General features: G+C 40.5%; 1 protein-coding gene across 2 annotated transcripts in view; it reads left to right on the plus strand.

The window, feature by feature from the left end:
• The first annotated feature begins 1,466 nt into the window (after window positions 1-1,466).
• ep300a (EP300 lysine acetyltransferase a) overlaps window positions 1,467-17,692 on the plus strand; it is a 36,737-nt gene continuing 20,511 nt past the window's right edge. Inside the window, exons 1-16 of one of the 2 annotated variants that reach the window (XM_088001111.1) lie at window positions 1,467-1,974; window positions 5,799-6,427; window positions 10,438-10,611; window positions 10,748-11,057; window positions 11,861-11,980; window positions 12,301-12,531; window positions 13,392-13,497; window positions 13,605-13,730; window positions 14,285-14,402; window positions 14,539-14,674; window positions 14,895-14,966; window positions 15,084-15,169; window positions 15,308-15,460; window positions 16,231-16,725; window positions 17,055-17,454; window positions 17,541-17,659. In XM_088001111.1, the coding sequence (XP_087857237.1) occupies window positions 1,881-1,974; window positions 5,799-6,427; window positions 10,438-10,611; window positions 10,748-11,057; window positions 11,861-11,980; window positions 12,301-12,531; window positions 13,392-13,497; window positions 13,605-13,730; window positions 14,285-14,402; window positions 14,539-14,674; window positions 14,895-14,966; window positions 15,084-15,169; window positions 15,308-15,460; window positions 16,231-16,725; window positions 17,055-17,454; window positions 17,541-17,659 (3,369 nt within the window). In that variant the 5' untranslated portion in view covers window positions 1,467-1,880. The remainder of the gene's footprint in view (window positions 1,975-5,798; window positions 6,428-10,437; window positions 10,612-10,747; window positions 11,058-11,860; window positions 11,981-12,300; window positions 12,532-13,391; window positions 13,498-13,604; window positions 13,731-14,284; window positions 14,403-14,538; window positions 14,675-14,894; window positions 14,967-15,083; window positions 15,170-15,307; window positions 15,461-16,230; window positions 16,726-17,054; window positions 17,455-17,540; window positions 17,660-17,692) is intronic. The other variant, XM_088001112.1, reaches the window with a different exon arrangement.

The following is a 17,692-nucleotide window of genomic DNA, read 5'->3' on the forward strand; positions in this document are numbered from 1 at the left end:
AACATAGCAAAAGTTAAATTTTATTATCATCATAACTCATAACACACTCACATTCTGTTTTGGTGAAATGTGAGACAGTATTTTCATACTGTCTCACATTATGAGATGTGAAACATCTCATAATGTCTCACATCATTATGAGATGATGTGAGACATCACATCTTGTTTTATTTGATGATATGAATCAATATACTGTAAACACATCCCTGTTGTAAAATATAACTGAGTGGGGGAATAAAGGCTATGAGATCAAGAGTAACTAGTATATATGTGGAATAACAACTACTGCTTGAATTAAATTTTGAAATTTCAACTTTAAGAGTTGTTTTTTTAATGCATAGCCAATTCTTGACATTACTTATGGGTTGGTTCAATTTTATTTTGGAAGTTATGGCACCTATTAAATAAGAAAAAAAATATTACTGAGGACTATGCATGAAAGGTTATAAGATACATCTTTGAAATAAATTATACATGAAATGTTTTACAAAAATATTCCCTCTCATGGAATTCCTTCACATTTTATGTTATAATCCCATGTTGATGTGACAGATCAACATAACTATTAATTCTAACTTAATGAGAAGATATATGGAGTCAAATTTCAGACAACAGAAAAAAAAACATTAAGATGTCTCAAACAACTTAAGATTTTGCTGTATGTTCACTTTTCTATGATAGATGAATAGTTGAAATCCAAGTATATTCATTTTTTCTAATCGCCCAGTCAAAGTTTAGTCTTAGTGTGCATCCCAAACAACTTTCAACAGTAATTGTGGTGAAAGGTGGTTATAGAATGAATTAACCAGGGGTAAATACAAATGCAAATTTGTATTAAAAAACTTAAATCAAATGAGCAGCAGACAATGGTTTTCAAGGCGGGAGGGGGGGGGAGGGTTATTGTGAAAAAAAAAAAACTGTATCCCTTTTCTTCCCAGTATAATTATGAACTAATTTGTGTTACTGTATTGTTATAAAATTGCACCTCAAAACATTCCAATTGGTTGGAACAAAAATATGACTTAATTCAGTGGGTGTGAATACTTTGTGAAGGAACTGTGGACTACAGATTTGTAGAGTTGGAACATCATCTCAGGTGTTGTGGGCACAAAGTTTGCTTAATATCTCAGTCAAAACAAAACAAAACAAAAAAACAAAAAACAAAAACACACACACATTAAACCAGTCAGCTTTTGTCAAAGATAACTGGTGAGTGGAATAATTCAAATCTCTTTGCATATGGTTACTTAAAAAGGAGGATATGCAAGTTTGTTTCTGCGTTAGTAGACTTTTTTTATTTACCTGTAACAACTATGGCGAAAATATTATTGAAAATACTTTTGTCCATTACTGCTGCACCTTTGTCAGTTTTATACATTTGATTTGCATCCCATCATCCTCACCCGCTGCCACCAGCAGCCACACCACCGTCACTTCGCAGCCAAGCGAGCCTTTCTGCCCGACATTATCTTCATCCTGACTCCGCAGGAAAGGAGGCTGAAATGACGGATGCAACCATGGAGGCGACACCCGGGGACGGTTTATTTACACCAGAAGAGCCGCTTTAAGTTTACTAGAGGGAAGCAGATGCGTGTGTCCCCCTCTTTACTTTCACGGACCCCCTCCTCCTCCGCTGGCAGAAATTTATAAAGAACAAAAAATCCGACGAGGGAGGGGAGGGGGGTTGATATGCGCCGAGGCTGAAATCGAGAGGCGAACCCAGGGAAAGCGGAGTAATTTGTACACGGGACTTTCCCCCTCTTAGTACCCCAAACGGAGGGGGAAAAGTCGCAATATTGGCAACGAGAAGGAATGGGCTTCTAAAGGCGTGAAAACGTCTGCAATTGTGGATACTTTATATATTTTTATTTCGAAAAAATATGGCCGAGAACGTTCTGGACTCTGGCCCGCCTTCAGCCAAGAGGCCTAAACTCTCCTCTCCGGCACTTTCCGCCTCCGCCAGCGATGGAAATGGTAAGTTTTGATTTAACCTATCCACAGCTGCCGTGATATTGGTTTACATAAATGGTTTTCGGCGGCGTTTGGGACTGAAAGAGGACGGCGAGGCGGCATTATTTGGCTGTTTTTGTCGCGGCTCGCTAACGTTAGCTTGCTATGAGAGTGTGTGTGTCGGACGTGAGGAAGGGCTCCCCTGTTAGCTCCCGTGCTAACAGCCATTTTAGCCGGAGGAAGCTGCGTTAGCCACGGGGCTAACTCCAAGCTCTGTACGGCTCCACAGCTGACGATGTCGTGCCTAATGGCTACTTCGCTTTGGATGATTAAAAGCTATGTCCCAGGGGAACTTATGCTAAAGTTTTGCGAGCTTTATCATTGTGTCACATAGGCACTTGTCTGGATAGACTGATATATTATACAAGGCATTATTAAAGGCTCTGCTATCTGTCTCACCTATGATGAGATGTCGTTGAAAATGTTAGAATGTGAAAGCAGAGTGTTTAAAATGGGACTTCTCGGTGTATGAGATGTAAATTTGGGCTACAGTTGTTAAGCTAAAATTGTAATTTTTATCCTGCTTTTTTTATTATTACTAATCGGTTGATGGTTTGTGACAACAACTGGAATAATGGTCTAGGAGAAATTTAGATCGCCATGCTTCAAACATTGCTCAAATTCAAGGATAGTTGTTAACAATAAACAGTTTGTGATTATTGTTATTTTTTTTACTTTAGCCCTTTCTAACAAGATCAGGCACGATTGTCACCAGCTTGTCTTCAGGTTGACAGGTTATCCATCCAGAATGCTTCACACATGTCACGCAACTCTCTCTGGTATTTTGTGAAGGAACTACAGAGTCTTCAAGAAAATCTTAAGGTTTCAAGGATGCAATATATTGTTCCTGCTCTACGTGACAGTGGCATGCAGTACAGTGGCTTGCACAAATCAATCTACAACCGTACGCTTTTTATGGGAAAGGCCAATAACAAAGTAGCGCATAGCGGTGAAACGCAAAGCAAACAGTGCATTAGTTATGTTTTATTTAATATATTAAGCTGAAGAGTGTGGCCATCTTTACTCGAATACCCCAATATAAAATCCAGTGCAGCTGGTTTCCTTTACACAAAACAGGGTTAGCAAAATTCAGGACAGTCCTGGGAGAAAACTAAGAATGCACTGATCTACTTTTTTTTTTATTTATTTTTTTTACTTCCAATACCAATACCGATATCTGAGGCTTAGTATTGGCCGATACCAATTTGATTCAGAAAAACAGTGCTGAATTGATTTTTTATTTCTTCTTAAACACAGACACAAATGTACTTAGACATTTATTTGATAACTCTGCTTCATTACATCACACTTAGACACACCAGCATCTTCACAAGCTTTGTCAAACATGCAAAAACAACGTTAATTAGTTCGGTCAGTACAGTACAACCAGAGCTACAATGTAATGATTTAGGTCATAACATAACTTTGCGTTTAAACGTCTAAGTCAAAGTTCAGACTGGGACTCAAATCAGTTGAGAATATACTTGGAAAAAGTGCTGCTAAGACACTGAGCTGAGAACTATTCTGGGGTGGATTTGTATTTTTTTTTTACCTGTCTCTTATCACACTGACTCTAATCTTACAGACAGAGTTGTGACGAAATGATTTGGATTAAAATGTATTATTGTATTAGAATGGCCCAGTCAAAGACAACTGAGAATTTGTGGCAAGACTTGGAAGGAATGCTTGAAGAGACGGTCTCAGTCCTTTCTGACTCAGCTTGAGTCTATTTTGCAAAGAAGAATGGTGAAAAGTTTCTGTCTGATGTGAAAAAGTGGTGGAGCCAAAGCCCAAAACATTAGCATCTGCAACTGCAACCAACTGCAGATGACTGCAAATGCATGCCATACTTTTCTGATTTTTATTTTTAAAAGTCACAAAGCTATTATTTTCTTTCTCTCTTACTATTGTGCACTAATGCGTCATTTAAAATAAATTTCACCAAACGTATGTTGCTATTTGTGGTTCTAAAGTAACAAAATATGTAGATTGAATACTTTTGCAATAACTACATTGAAGTGTGCAGTCTAGAGCACACTTCAATGTAGTGTGCTCTAGACACTACATTGTGTCTAGAAAATGTAAATTGCAAAAAAATACAACATTTTTTTACATCTAAATTTCACTTTGATTTTTGATTTCTTTCTTGGAAGGTGAGGTGTGTGCTGTCATGGTTACATGGCCTTTTACATCTGCAGAAATCATGAACAAAATTCAGAAAATCCTTTAAATAAACACTAATTTATCGTCATCAGTTGTTTTTTTGACAAAAGTGATTTTTTTTTGTTAAAATAAAAAAAGAAATGTGACAAAAGGCTGGTTAAAAATCTCCACAATCTTTCTTTCCAAAAGATGTTCAGACAAAAAAAAAAAACTTTTGTCAAAATGACTTCAGAGTATTTGACAAAGGTGACGACGTGGTTTTAGTTTACCTTCTTAACAAAAATATTACAAAATTGAGTTTTGTGTAGAAATTGGTGTTGCACGTCATTCTTAGCTTCTAGAAACTTGACGGGTGTTAAGAAACAGCAAAGAGCTGGATTTGCAAAGACTCTCATCAGTTTTCTTATGTTTTCACTCCCTGTGAGAACTCATTTAAAATCTGCACAGTAATGAAAATAAAATTGGATTTTCATTTCCTATGATTCTTGTTTTGAGAAAAAGTGGGTTTGTACATACTGTCCATTGGGCATCTGATAGTAATGAAGGATGTTTAACTGAAGCACAGAAACAAAGTCAGTGGTGTTTCTATTTTTTACAGTGTTCAAACGGTAGAGAAATATATATAACATCTGTAAATATTGATAACAGTGATATTTATATCAATATCTGTCAAAATGTTTGTTCGGTGCTAAACCTGCTATCCGATAAATTGTCTAGTAATTGCGCTAAACTATAATATCGTTGTTTGAGATCGTTCTTAAGTAATATATTATTAGATTATTATTATGTTAATGACATAATGCAAAAACACATTTTCAAATGACAATAAACTATAATTCTAATGTACATTTAACACTGGAAACTGGAAGATATTTTAAATATCCAAAATAAATAAAATCAGACACAACAAATAAAATGAATTATAGTTTCTGTAAATAGTTCCTCTAAAAAGGGCTGATTGACACCAAAAGCACCAGACTGAAGGCTTTTATCATCCAGTTTCTGGTGGAAGATAGAAAAATGATAAATCAAGCTTAATAAATGGGATTTATTAAGCTTGTTTTAATTTATTGTGTGACTCATTAATTTTTTGCTTATTGCGACAGGCCTAATCGGTACATCAGTAGTTGTGTTTGTGTTTATTCCTGAATGAATATGATTTATTAATTTTGTCTTAATGGTTTACTGCATTTTTTACTTAATCATTCTGGAAATTGGACTACTTATTATATCTTAGCATGACTGTGTTGATTTTTTTTTTCTTTTTCTTTTTTTGCATTTTAATAATGTCATCCAAAGTTTCCCCTAGAAAACTTGCTAAGCCCAGTTGGTGAGTGTTAGGGCAGTCATTCATCCAGCAGTTAAAAAAGGTTTAAAGTTGACAGGAAATTTGAAAAAAAAAAAAAAAAAATCACTTGATAATTATGTGTTATAAAACTTAAAAAAATGCAAACATTTTAAAACGACTTAAATAAATAAGTAATGCTTAGCCTGGTGGGGGCACAAGTAAAGCCTGGTGGCCCGCCAGGCTTATAATAGACTGGTGGTAACTCTGTCACTTCTTCTAATCTTTGATTTAAAAAAAAAAAAATTATTTATTTATTTTTTGTTCTTCCTATTTTCAGATTTCGGGACGCTGTTGGACTTGGAGCACGACCTCCCGGATGAGCTGATCATCCCCAGCGAAGCGGTTCTGGTCAACGATAGGGACCTGAACAGCAGCTTGGGACGAGACCCCACAGGTGGAACAGCAGGGGGAATGGGGCTGGGCTTCGGCCCCGGTCCAGGGGGGGAACCCGGCGGGATTGGCGGGGGCCAAGACGCAGTGGCCAAGCACAAGCAACTGTCGGAGCTTTTGCGTACAACCACCTCCAGTCAACAAGGACATCCGGGAGCCATGGGCGGCCCCGCGGTGATGGGGCAGCACCTAGCCAACATGAAGGTATCCTCAGGTCAGGGGCCTCAGCAGATGATGGGGGGGCAGCAGCAGCATCTCTCCCAGCAGCAGGCCAACATGATGCAGCAGCCGGGGATGATGGGTAACAGGAGCATGATGGGAGTGCAGCAGAAAGCCAATAACGGCCAGCAGCAGCCGGGCATGATGGGAAGCCAGGTGATGAACGGCTCCCCTAGGATGGGCTTTGGGAACCAGGGGATGGCCAGCAGCGGCAACATGTTGGCCGACACGCTGCAGCAGCAGGGAGCCACGGGGCCAGGAGCCATGAGGGGCCAACAGCATGGAGCCATGAACAAGGTAGGGGCCCTGAGCCTGTTCACATGGAGAGCTGATGGAGTTCAGTCACATCCACCTGAAGATGCTCATGTTACATCTGGAAATCAACACATTACTGTGTTAAAAGGAAAAATAAAGTTACTTTTTCAGTTCTAATTAAATTATTAGCTAACGGTGTTAGCAATTTTATAGTTGATCAGCACGAAATATGAACTTATTTAAAGGGTTAGTTTATATACTGTATCAACAAAAATCACATTTCTTACCAACAGACATGCTTGGGGGAGGGGGGAGCTAATCAGTCTACCGATAGAAAATGTCTTTATATTAGGAAAACAATAGTCTTACAATATTTAATATGCTATCTAATCAGGTGAGGCTTTTGGATCATTTAAGTTCTTTGCATGAACGCTACATGGGTCTGAAAATTAATCCTCTGATGTACATTTACTATTAGAGACAGATCTAAAACATCAAGTAGAACGACTGCGTAGTGAGCCTTGCTACAGGAAAATATGTAAGAGGAGCCGCAGTATAAGTTCATAAAATACCAATAATAATAACAGTGTATTGTATTGCAGGGTTTCCCCCAGAAAACTTGCTAAGCCCGGTGGTGGGGGCGTCGCGGCAGTCCACCGGCGGTCCACCAGCGGTCTACCGTGTTTTTGTATTAAAAGATGTTACGTTGACAGAAAATATTAAAGTATTACTGTGTAATTATATGTTACAGGAAAACATCTCCAGTGAAATGCTATTTAAACCTGCAACTTGTCTAAAAACAACAAAGTTGCACATCGGGCCCCCAAGAGCTCCAGGGGCCTCATAAATGCTAATATTTTAAAACAGACCACAGATACATAAATGTAACACTTGTTTATTGAGATTATCAATGCTGTTAAACTTTATTCAATTTCAGCATACATAAATTAAAAGATTTTAAATTGTTTAATATTTAAATGCAAGATTTTAAGAAACTGGCAAGTTTACTTTGTAAAACTTCAAAGAACAATATTCATAGTTAGAATGTTTTGTTACCATAGCAACAATCTAATGCTGTGACTTTAATCTTTGAATTTACAAATACAAATTAGTAAACTGCGATTATAACTTATTGCTTTTTAGGCTGGCCAGTTACACTACTCCCTTCTCCCATATTTCACTAAATCTAACACAGAAGCTGTTAGAGGTGGCCCTGCACAATGAGTAAATACGCTGCACTGCGCAGAGATGCGCATCAAACGGGAGTTTTGGCTTTAGTAGCTCTTCCATTTCGTGTCTGTTGAGTTTTAATTGTCACAGAAACTATTCTGGTTGGTCGAGTTCCTGGGACTCGACCGTGCCTGACGGTCACGAGTTTCTCACATCTCGGTGCGGCCGCGCGCATTAACTCTAAGTAGACAGCGCATTTGATATGGTTTGATGCATCGTGTAACCGGAAAAATAATACTAAAAATAATAAAGTAATAGCGTGATGCGTGACTCCGAGGAGAGCGCGAAAGCTCCTCACCGGGCTGAACCTGCATGATCAGGTTAGCGCTGCTCGTTATCCACAAGCTCTTCGGCCAACCGGGACCACAGACATAAACTTTACAGGGAAGACAGACACAGAGCCACACGCTGGGCAGCGTGTTGAGATGTAAACGCCGCATATAATTGTTCGTTCACAAAGATAAATCATTCTCACCGCTCCACAATGCCCACCTCTGAATTCGCTACGAGTTATTCCTGTGGTTCACATAGAGCTGCACAACCAGAGCTAACGCGGTGGGTCTTAAACTCTTACCTAGAGTTCTCCAAAGGTTCATAATTCCTCACAGTAAGTTGACGTAAATATCCATACAGATCAGCCTGTGTCCAGTTTCAGTGGAAGGAGGCGCGCGAGATCCCGCTGAGGTAAAGCAGCGGCTGCGCGCAAGGCAAAGCGCAGAGGCGCCAGCGGTGTGATTGGTCCGCGCGCTGTCGGGTTTAAATGCATAAACTATAAACCTATCTATTATAAAACTATCCTTTAGGAATAAATCTGCTCTGCTAGTGAAATGCTCAGAGAAACGGAGACGCTTGCAGCCTGTCATTAAAAAAAAAAAAGTTATTATTTTTTTTTCTATTTATTTTCCTCGAAACATAAACAAGCAACACTTAGCCTGGCGGCGAGGCCAGTAAAGCATGGCAGGCCGCCAGGCTTATATTACACTGGGGGAAACCCTGGTATTGTAATGCACCAGTCAGTATTTGTCCAGTGATCAGCTCTGATTGGTGATTAGCGGTCATAAGTAAATGCATCAAAACAAAAATTGCCACCATTCTTAAAACACATTAACCAAGTTTTAAACATTATTTTAAAAACAATTTTTTGGAATAATTATGCAAAACCTTCCAGATGAGATTATTTTATTAAAGAAAGGGTGCTAAATGAAAAAACAAGCATTAAACAATCAATAATTAAAAACTTTAAAAGCACAAATGACGGTTGCTGTTGGACTCGGCATGTTTGTTTCTTTGTTTTTCTGATTCCAGTCTTTATTTTCAGGTTTCTAATCATTTTAACTTCATAGTAAAATATTTTGAAAAAATAAATAAATCAGCACGGACACTGGTGGGCCATATCTTCACATATACCACGAAAAAAATCTCATCACAATTTAGTGTCTTGTATTAATAATAATAAATTGTAAATGTTTTTAAACCTCAATGGTTGATTATTTGGTTGAGATTGTTACTTTTATTGTTCTAAGTGTTTTATTTATTGTTGGTTGAGGGCAATAATACATGTTAAAAACTGGATTAGCTGTAGCCGTGTCAATAGAGGCTTCACGTCATGTGACTTGGACTCGAGTCACACATTGAATGACTTATTGATTTACCAGAATTGATTTATCAGAATCAATTAGATTCGTTAACAATTACAGACCATGTCTGATTAAATAAACTTGATCACATATTTCCTGTTCATACAGTTGTTATACATAATTTGAGTTATTTTAATAGTTTGATGTTACTCAAATGCTACTACTGTTGTAGTTGGTTAACATGGTTATAACTTTTGTAGAAATCAGATTTTCTTAAACATTGCCATCATTGATCAATTAATTCATAATTTTCTAAATTTATTGGATGTTTTCATTATTTTGGTTAATATGTACAGTAAAAAGCAACAACATCTCTGAATTTCAAATGATTCTGAAGTTCATTTATTTTTGCTAGTTCTAGGAAACAAAATTACCCCTTTTCAATTCATTGCAAAAAGACTCAGTTATTGTTTCTTTGATTAAATTACATAATTGATCAAATAACTTGTTAAAAACCTTAAATGAAAAGTTTAGGACTTGAACTACAATGACTTGGTCCCACCTCTGTTTCTTTAACTGGTGTTTCTAAGCATCTAGTCTGAAAGCAGTGAAACATTTGTCTCAAAAAAGACTGTCTTTGCAATACAATCACCAAACTATTGTGATTAAAACTTCAAATTCATACTTCCCATGCCCGACACAACTTGTATTTAGCATCTTAAGTGTGTTTGGAGATTTATCCCAAGGAGTCATTTTCCTTTATCCCCAACTGGGCTCATTACAGCTGGAAGACATTTAAGTCTAAATCTTCACTGATGGTTCATATGCAACTATTGCATTGTGTAGCTGAGTAGAGAGAAGCAGGTTTATTCATTTATAAAGCAGTAATAACACACAATACGCTTTACTGGACTTTAAAGGAAAGATTAGAAAGAAAGTAAAGCATGAAATGGAAGCTGTTTGGATCATTTCTGATTACTTAATTGCAAGATATTGTAACAAGATTCTTCTGTAGCTAAAGTTGTAAGTCTGTGCAATTTTAGTGATGATGACAATGCCAAAAATCCCACATATTACCAAATACTTTTGGTCTAGTTTCTTGGTAGACTTGAAATAAGACTTACAAGTAACTTTTTAGCATGGTATAAGTTCTTGTTGAAGTCAATAATTATTTATATTGATAAAAAAGCTCTAGTTCACAGACGGATAATTTCACTCTTTTTCTTTTGACGCGTTGTGTTGCAGCCGGGCATGATGGGAAACCCAGGTGGCTCGTTTGGAGGTCCATATCAAGGAGGTCAGGGTCTGGGAGCTGCAGGGCTGGGCCCTCAGCTCCAGAACAAAGGGCCCATGGCCAACAACCTGGGCCAGTTCAATGTGGACAAGAAGACCCAGCCAATGCAAGCAATGGGTGCCATGGTAAGGCATGCACTCAGATTTAATTATGACGAGCCGAACACAGTAATTGTTTTTACCGCTTCTTCAGGATACTTTTTATGACCCACAATTTTTTTCCTCCCCTCTGCTGCTTTCTCTTTTTTGGGCCACTGAGCAGTCGCAGACGGGTGTGGGTGGTCCAACGGGCGCACCGGTGGGAGGAGCACCAGGGATGGTCCCCAGCGCGCAGCCGGGCCTAGCAGGATACAACGCGCAGGCCTCCGCTGCGGCCGGAGCGCCACCCACAGCGGACCCTGAGAAGCGCAAGCTGATCCAGCAGCAGCTGGTCCTCCTGCTTCATGCGCACAAGTGCCAGCGGCGGGAGCAGGCCAACGGAGAGGTCCGGCAGTGCAACCTGCCCCACTGTCGCACCATGAAGAACGTCCTGAACCACATGACCCACTGCCAGTCCGGCAAGTCCTGTCAAGGTAAGTCACAGCGCTGTAAACATGTTACCTTATGTCAGACAGATTTAATATGATGACTGCGCTTCTCTGGAAGTATGTTTGGCTCTACTGAAGTTCAGCTCTTATAGCTGCAGTATGTGACTTTTGTGAGAAAAAAAAATCTATTTTTTCCATATTTGGTTAAACTGACATTATATCCTGACAATGTGGTTTGAGATCCCCGAACTACTATTGCTGTCAGAGCCAGGAGGAGGGGCTTAGAGCTGCCAATCAACCTCGTATATGCACTACTAAATGTGCTAATGGCAGAGAAACAACTTGCCATTCCAGGAAATGCTAACTAGTCTTAGCATTCATGGCAGACTCTGCTGTTGGGATTCAGCTTTAGCGTAGCAGAGAGAAAGGTGTACATGAGCATGATTGACAGTGCTAAGATACTGGGTGCTAATAAATTGGTTCTGATTTCCTTAATATTGGGCGATCGGCTGATTCTATTTCTGATCTTATCTACGTCTGCAAAGGTCTGAGAATCAGCCACTTCTCCCTTTTGGTCTGCTGGAGAGGACTGACAGACAGAGAGGTCACGTCTTCACATTAATGGTTTACTGAAATCAGCCTTCTTTTGTCAAATTAGACAGTTTTACACAAAGTATCAGTATTGGTCAAAATCAGTATTGGGCATCTCAGGTTTTGTTAAAGATCGATGATCGGTCAGAAAACTGAAATCAGTGCACAGATAATTTTATACCGTTCTTTATGTGCTCATATTTCATTTTCACATTTCGTTGCTCTGTCTCCCCCCCATCCCTCCTTTCCCTTTGCAGTGGCTCACTGTGCGTCCTCCAGACAGATCATCTCCCACTGGAAGAACTGCACACGCCACGACTGTCCTGTTTGTCTGCCACTGAAGAACGCCGGGGACAAGAGGAACCCGCAGTGTGAGTGTCTGTATCTGACCAAACCGACACATCTACTCTGTTTCTTATTTTGTTCCCAAATACTGTACATCTGCTTTCTTTCTATTATTTTATTTGCTTTAACTACTCAAGTAGTTTGTAGAGATTTTAATGCTAGGATTGTCCAGGTTTGCTTGGTAATGGATTAGAACCAACAACCTCATTTTCACCTAATTTGTAAACTCTGCTCCTTTTGAAGCTTTTGTATAGACGTTTTAAATGTATTTGTTGAAATCACTGTTGTTGATACTTTCGAGCAGAGCAAATAAATGATCACTGATCCAATATTATTCTTGCTGTCCTCACAGCTCTGCTGAGTGCAGCAGGTTCAGGACTGGGAAGCTCGCTGGGTTCGGTCCCCGGTGGTCAGCCTAGTACTCCCAACATCAACCCACCCAGCCAGATTGACCCCAGTTCAATAGAGAGAGCCTATGCCGCCCTGGGGCTCACCTACCAGGGAAACCAGATCCAGGGTCAGACTGGTCCACCCAACATGGCCAGCCAAGGTCAGGCCAGCATGAGGCCTCTGAACCCAATGAGTAAGTTAAAGGAAACAAGCTAAGCTAACAGAAAACATTCAAGTAATTCAAGAATAATCTGTTCTCTACCTGGTTACAGGGCTGGGCAATTATCGCATCGTTCATAATTTATCATGATAAATTTATCAGAAGAATTTATATTATGGTTATAATAAATTCCAATTAATGATTTTTAAAAAAATCAAAACTGTCCTTCTTGTCAGTTTTACTATTTTCTCCACTGAAATGAAAACGTTAATAAATATCAGTAAATCTGAAAATAATGTGCGATACATGTCACACTTTTTATGTCACTAAAAAACATGCTGCACCATCATCCTCAAACTACTTCCTGTTATCTTCTTCATGGTTTGCACCAACATCTGGTTGTTGGTCATGTGACTTGCGAAGAAAGTGTTTCTCTCACGGTTTGGAAAATAAACCAATTTTCATACAGCCAATAACACCACCTCACCCTAACGCCAACACGTTTTATGAAAAACTGAAATATTTTCAACATTTCTATTAAGCAAATTAATTTTTGAAATGTCAAATTGTGTAATTATATGTACCATGAAAACACACTTAATGTCACAGTCGTACAGTAACCTAAAAATGAGGAAATAAATACTTGTTATCATCACTTTTATCATTATCGCAATAGTACGGCAAAATATTGCGATAAAACTTTAATTTCGTATTGCCCACCCTGACCTGGTTAATGCCTTATGGCCAAAATCTTCCAGATAATTTAAATGAAACCAAATTATTTATAGCAAAACTGCAGACAAGTCACCCAATAAGAGAGTGCTCTATTAGGAAAGAAGCAATGTCATCAGAGTTGTAGAGTTGTATATAAGGCCGATCTCTTATCTGTGTAGGTGTGAATCCGATCGGGGTCAACGGCGGCGTGGGCGGCCCCCCTCAGAGTCAACAAGCCAGTTTACTACAGGACACCATGATGCATCTTAATGTGAATAACCAAAGGTAAGAGATGGCACCACGATGTGGGATGAGCAGTTTGACTTAAAATATCAAGAACTCAGTTTAATGATAGTCTATTTTTATTTATTTATTTTTTTTATTATTTCCAGTTTGATGAATGATGCTGTAGGAGTCGGATCCATGCCCACAGCAGCCCCTCCCTCCGCCACAGGGATAAAGAAAGGCTGGCATGAAGACATTACACAGGACCTCCGGAACCACCTGGTGCACAAGCTGTAAGCGTCACCAGCAAAACACAACACATTTCGACTTGTGTCACCACTTCAAAAAGCCTTTGTGCTTTTATTGTGACAAAATGTAGAAAAACTCAAACATCAACTTATTTTATTAGGATTTCATGTAAATACTCCAAATTAAAGTGACACATCACTGTGGAGTGGATTGGAAATGACGCCTGATTTTCTGAGTTGTTTGGTAAGAAAAATCTGCTAAGTGTGGCATTTATTTGAATTCAACTCCCTGAGTCAACACTTCGTGGAAGCGCCTTTCAGTGTCTCCAGCAGCTCTGCACGCTATAGTTTTATTTCATTTATTCAGTTTTTGCTCTTTTTAGTGTCTGAGTAACTTTCTTTTCAAAGCCTTTCCACAGTTTCTCATCTGGATTCAAGTTTTTACTTTGACTAGGATATTTAAACACATGATTGTGCTGTAATCTAAACGCATCAATTTCCTTCCACATGACAACTATCCACAGCTTTCCAGCAGTCAGTCACAGACTCTGCTGTTCCCTCGTCCCTTAGCTTCTTCCCGTCTGCTTGTTTACTCACAGTGTCCAGGCCATCTTTCCGACTCCGGATCCCGCTGCGCTGAAGGACCGTCGGATGGAGAACCTGGTGGCCTACGCCCGGAAGGTAGAGGGAGACATGTACGAGTCAGCCAACAGCAGAGTAAGCTGCTCTCTTTTCAACCTCACCAATTACACAAAAAATATATAAATGGAATATGCAGAGTGTAGTAACGTTTTCAGTCTTCTTCATTTGTGGTTCTGCCGTTCTGATTTTTTTGTCTTTTGTTTTTTTCCAGGCTGAGTACTATCACCTGCTGGCGGAAAAGATCTATAAGATCCAGAAGGAGCTGGAGGAGAAAAGACGGACTCGGCTGCAGAAACAGGGCACAGCCGGGCCCGGCATGGGTCAGTCACCAACCGGGCTGCCTCAGAGTAAGTGGACATCTAAATACTCATGCCAGTGCCTAACTTTTTATTTGTGTTTTTATGCGTTGCGTAGAAATCTTGGGTTTGCAGTGTAAATAACTTGTCATCACATCTGTTTTCCTTTTTCTAACTTCTGCAACCTGCGCCTCAGTAAATCAATTCTTCTGCAGTTTTACTTTCTCCCATTGTGCACTTATGGATGTCGTTGTCTGTCTCCTTTCTGCAGACGGCCCTCTCTCTGATCCATCCATGGTGCGGCCGCCTGGACCCAATCAGATCAACAGGATGCAAAACCCAGGTAGAGAACATCCTCCAAAGATTGTTTTATCTGCTCAGATATGATTTATTTGCACAAAAAGTTCAATTTTTCATGAAACAATTTTTGTTCCTAATATTATGTGGGTGTTTTTGTCAGGTATGAACCAGTTCAATCAGATGGGGATGCCAGCTATGGGTCAGAGGTCAACACCGCCTCTTACTTTGGGATCATCTGGCAACCAGGTCAGCGCTTTGCTCCGTTTTGTTTTAAGCTATAGCTAATAGAGCCATTTATTGTTTCTTGGACAAATCTGCTTCCATAGTGATGACTTTTTAATAAAAGAGAATTTAAAAAAATGTTTTACACATTTATTCACTTAGCTTGGGATGGTTGGGCCCAGAGTGGGACAGCCCAACGTCAACACAATGCCGACCCAGTATCTGTCCCATGGACAGTTTCCTGGGTCAGGACCTGGAGTTGGAGCACCTCAGCCTGGACTGGCCCAGCCTGGAGCCCAGGGCGGGATGGCACAGGTAGAAAGACTCGCATTCCTTTAATTCTTCCCTGTTGGCCATGTTTGTTTACTCTGAACTCATGTTTGGTCTTGACATTATTGAGAGGTTTTGTGACATTCTCTGTCTGAAATCTGAATGGTGGTGAGTGAAATCAGTTTCACAGGTGTGTTAGTCCTGTCTTGTGGATCAGCACCAAACACTGTACAAGGAAACCTGCAATAGCTAAGATTTTTCTTTTTATCATGTTCATGGTCTCTTAGGTTTTTAAAATCAGACGCTTGAACCAGACCTTAGCTTTTCTCTGAGTATATTCTGAGGATATGACAAACATTTTCAGTAATCTCTTCATTAAATAAAAAAATCATCACCTCTTTCTTTCCCAAAGATGTTTTAGGGAACAAAAAACTTTTGGCAAAAAAAACAAAACAAAAACAGGCATATACTATATGTAGTTCATTTTTTTAGCAAGACTTTTCTGTCAGGCAAAATTTTGAGTCGCATTCAGACATCTTCATTCTGTTCTCTTACTTGAGCCGACTGAGGCTACCGCTAGTTAGCTTTTTTGCGTCCATAATGAGTGCAGATTATTGGCATACTTGTCTTTGCCATTGGCTCATTTCTGTTGCCAGCTCATATGACGCTCCATTGACACCATAGTATAAAATATGTTATTTTCTTTTGTACATTACAGCTTTACATTTAAATTTCATTCATCGTGGTCTTAAAAAAAATCTTAAAAAGTTTTAAATTTGAGTTGGTGAACCTTGTCCTCCTCCTTCTCCCTGTAGGCCCAGATGGGAACTCCTCCGTCTCTCTCCGTGGCCAGTCCTCTGGCACAGCCCGGTTCAGTGGGCGGTCCTAGTGGGGTCCCCACTGTGGGGCCCATGGGTCCCCAGAGCGTGGGAGGCGGCGGTCCCAACGCATCTCTTGGCACCCCCACTTCATCCATCACCTCATCTAACTCCAACCAGCAAGCCAACTCCATCCCTCACCTGGGACCCATGCGTGGCAGCTCCCCCTCCCCGGCACATAGTCGCTCCCCAACGCCCCACCAGACGCCTCCCAGACTAGCGGGCTCCCAGACACCGCAGCCACACACCCCCAACGCTCCTCAGCTGGCAGGGCCCCCACTGGGCCTTCAGCAGAATCAGCTCAGCCAGGGCCCTGGCTCCAACAAGCCCCTCCAGCAGCAACACATGGGGCCCTCAGGTTCAACCACTCCATCTCATCCCGGACTAGCCCCCAGCTCCACGCCGCACGCCGCTCAGCTACCCCGCACTCCGGTTAGTTAGCACTGCAGCTCCTCCTGTTCTAAAGGAAATAATTTGATCTTATTAGTTTATGTTTTATTTGGAAGACGTTTCTCTTTTTATTTCAAGTATAAATCTATTCAGTCCAATCATAAAGCAGGGCTGGGTCATTAATCAATTTCATTGAGTTTTTTTGGCTTTTATAGATTGAATTTTTGGAAAATCAGGATTTTTTTTTCACAAATATGAAAAAAAATCTGGTTTCTGTAGTTGAGTCTTGGGGAAAAATAGTCCACTTTTTGTAAATATTTTCTGTTAATTTAATACAATTAACTGGAGTTTGTCTGTAATGGTCCCTGCAGCTGTCCCAGAAGGGCTCGTTCCCAGCAGACAGCCAGGCCATGACGCCGGCCTCCGTCGGCAGTCTGGAAGCCGCGTCCCAGCAGCCGCCGCTGGACGCCTTCGCCACCAAGATGGAGCCCAAGGCGGAGGTGAAGCACGAGGACGAGGAGGAGGAGAGCGACACGGGCAGTTGTTCTAAAGGGGGGAAGCTGAGCAACCACAAAGCGGAGGAAAAACCCGTCAAGCTAGAACCTAAGAAGGAGGAGTGTTCCGGAGACGGAGGGAAAGGAGTCCCCATGGACACGTCCACGCCGTCAGCGGCCATGAAGACCGAAGAGAAGAAGCCAGAGGTGAAGAAGGAGGTGAAAGAGGAGGAGAGTTCAGAGGCAGCTGCTCCACAGGCTCCTGTGAAGAAGAAGAGTAAGGCGTTGTTTTACAGAGCTGAAAATACTACGTCAGACTAGTTGAGTTAAATTTAACTTTTTTCCCTCTCCATAATTTCATAGTCTTCAAACCGGAGGAGCTTCGTCAGGCCCTCATGCCCACACTGGAGTCTCTCTACCGACAAGACCCAGAATCCCTCCCGTTCAGAATGCCTGTGGACCCAAAGCTGCTCTGCATACCTGTATGTATTCTGAGTCAGAACGATGTCCTCAAC

Source organism: Poecilia mexicana, unplaced genomic scaffold, assembly GCF_051168715.1.
Source record: "Poecilia mexicana isolate PSO_F unplaced genomic scaffold, ASM5116871v1 scaffold_19, whole genome shotgun sequence".
Taxonomy (NCBI): domain Eukaryota; kingdom Metazoa; phylum Chordata; class Actinopteri; order Cyprinodontiformes; family Poeciliidae; genus Poecilia; species Poecilia mexicana.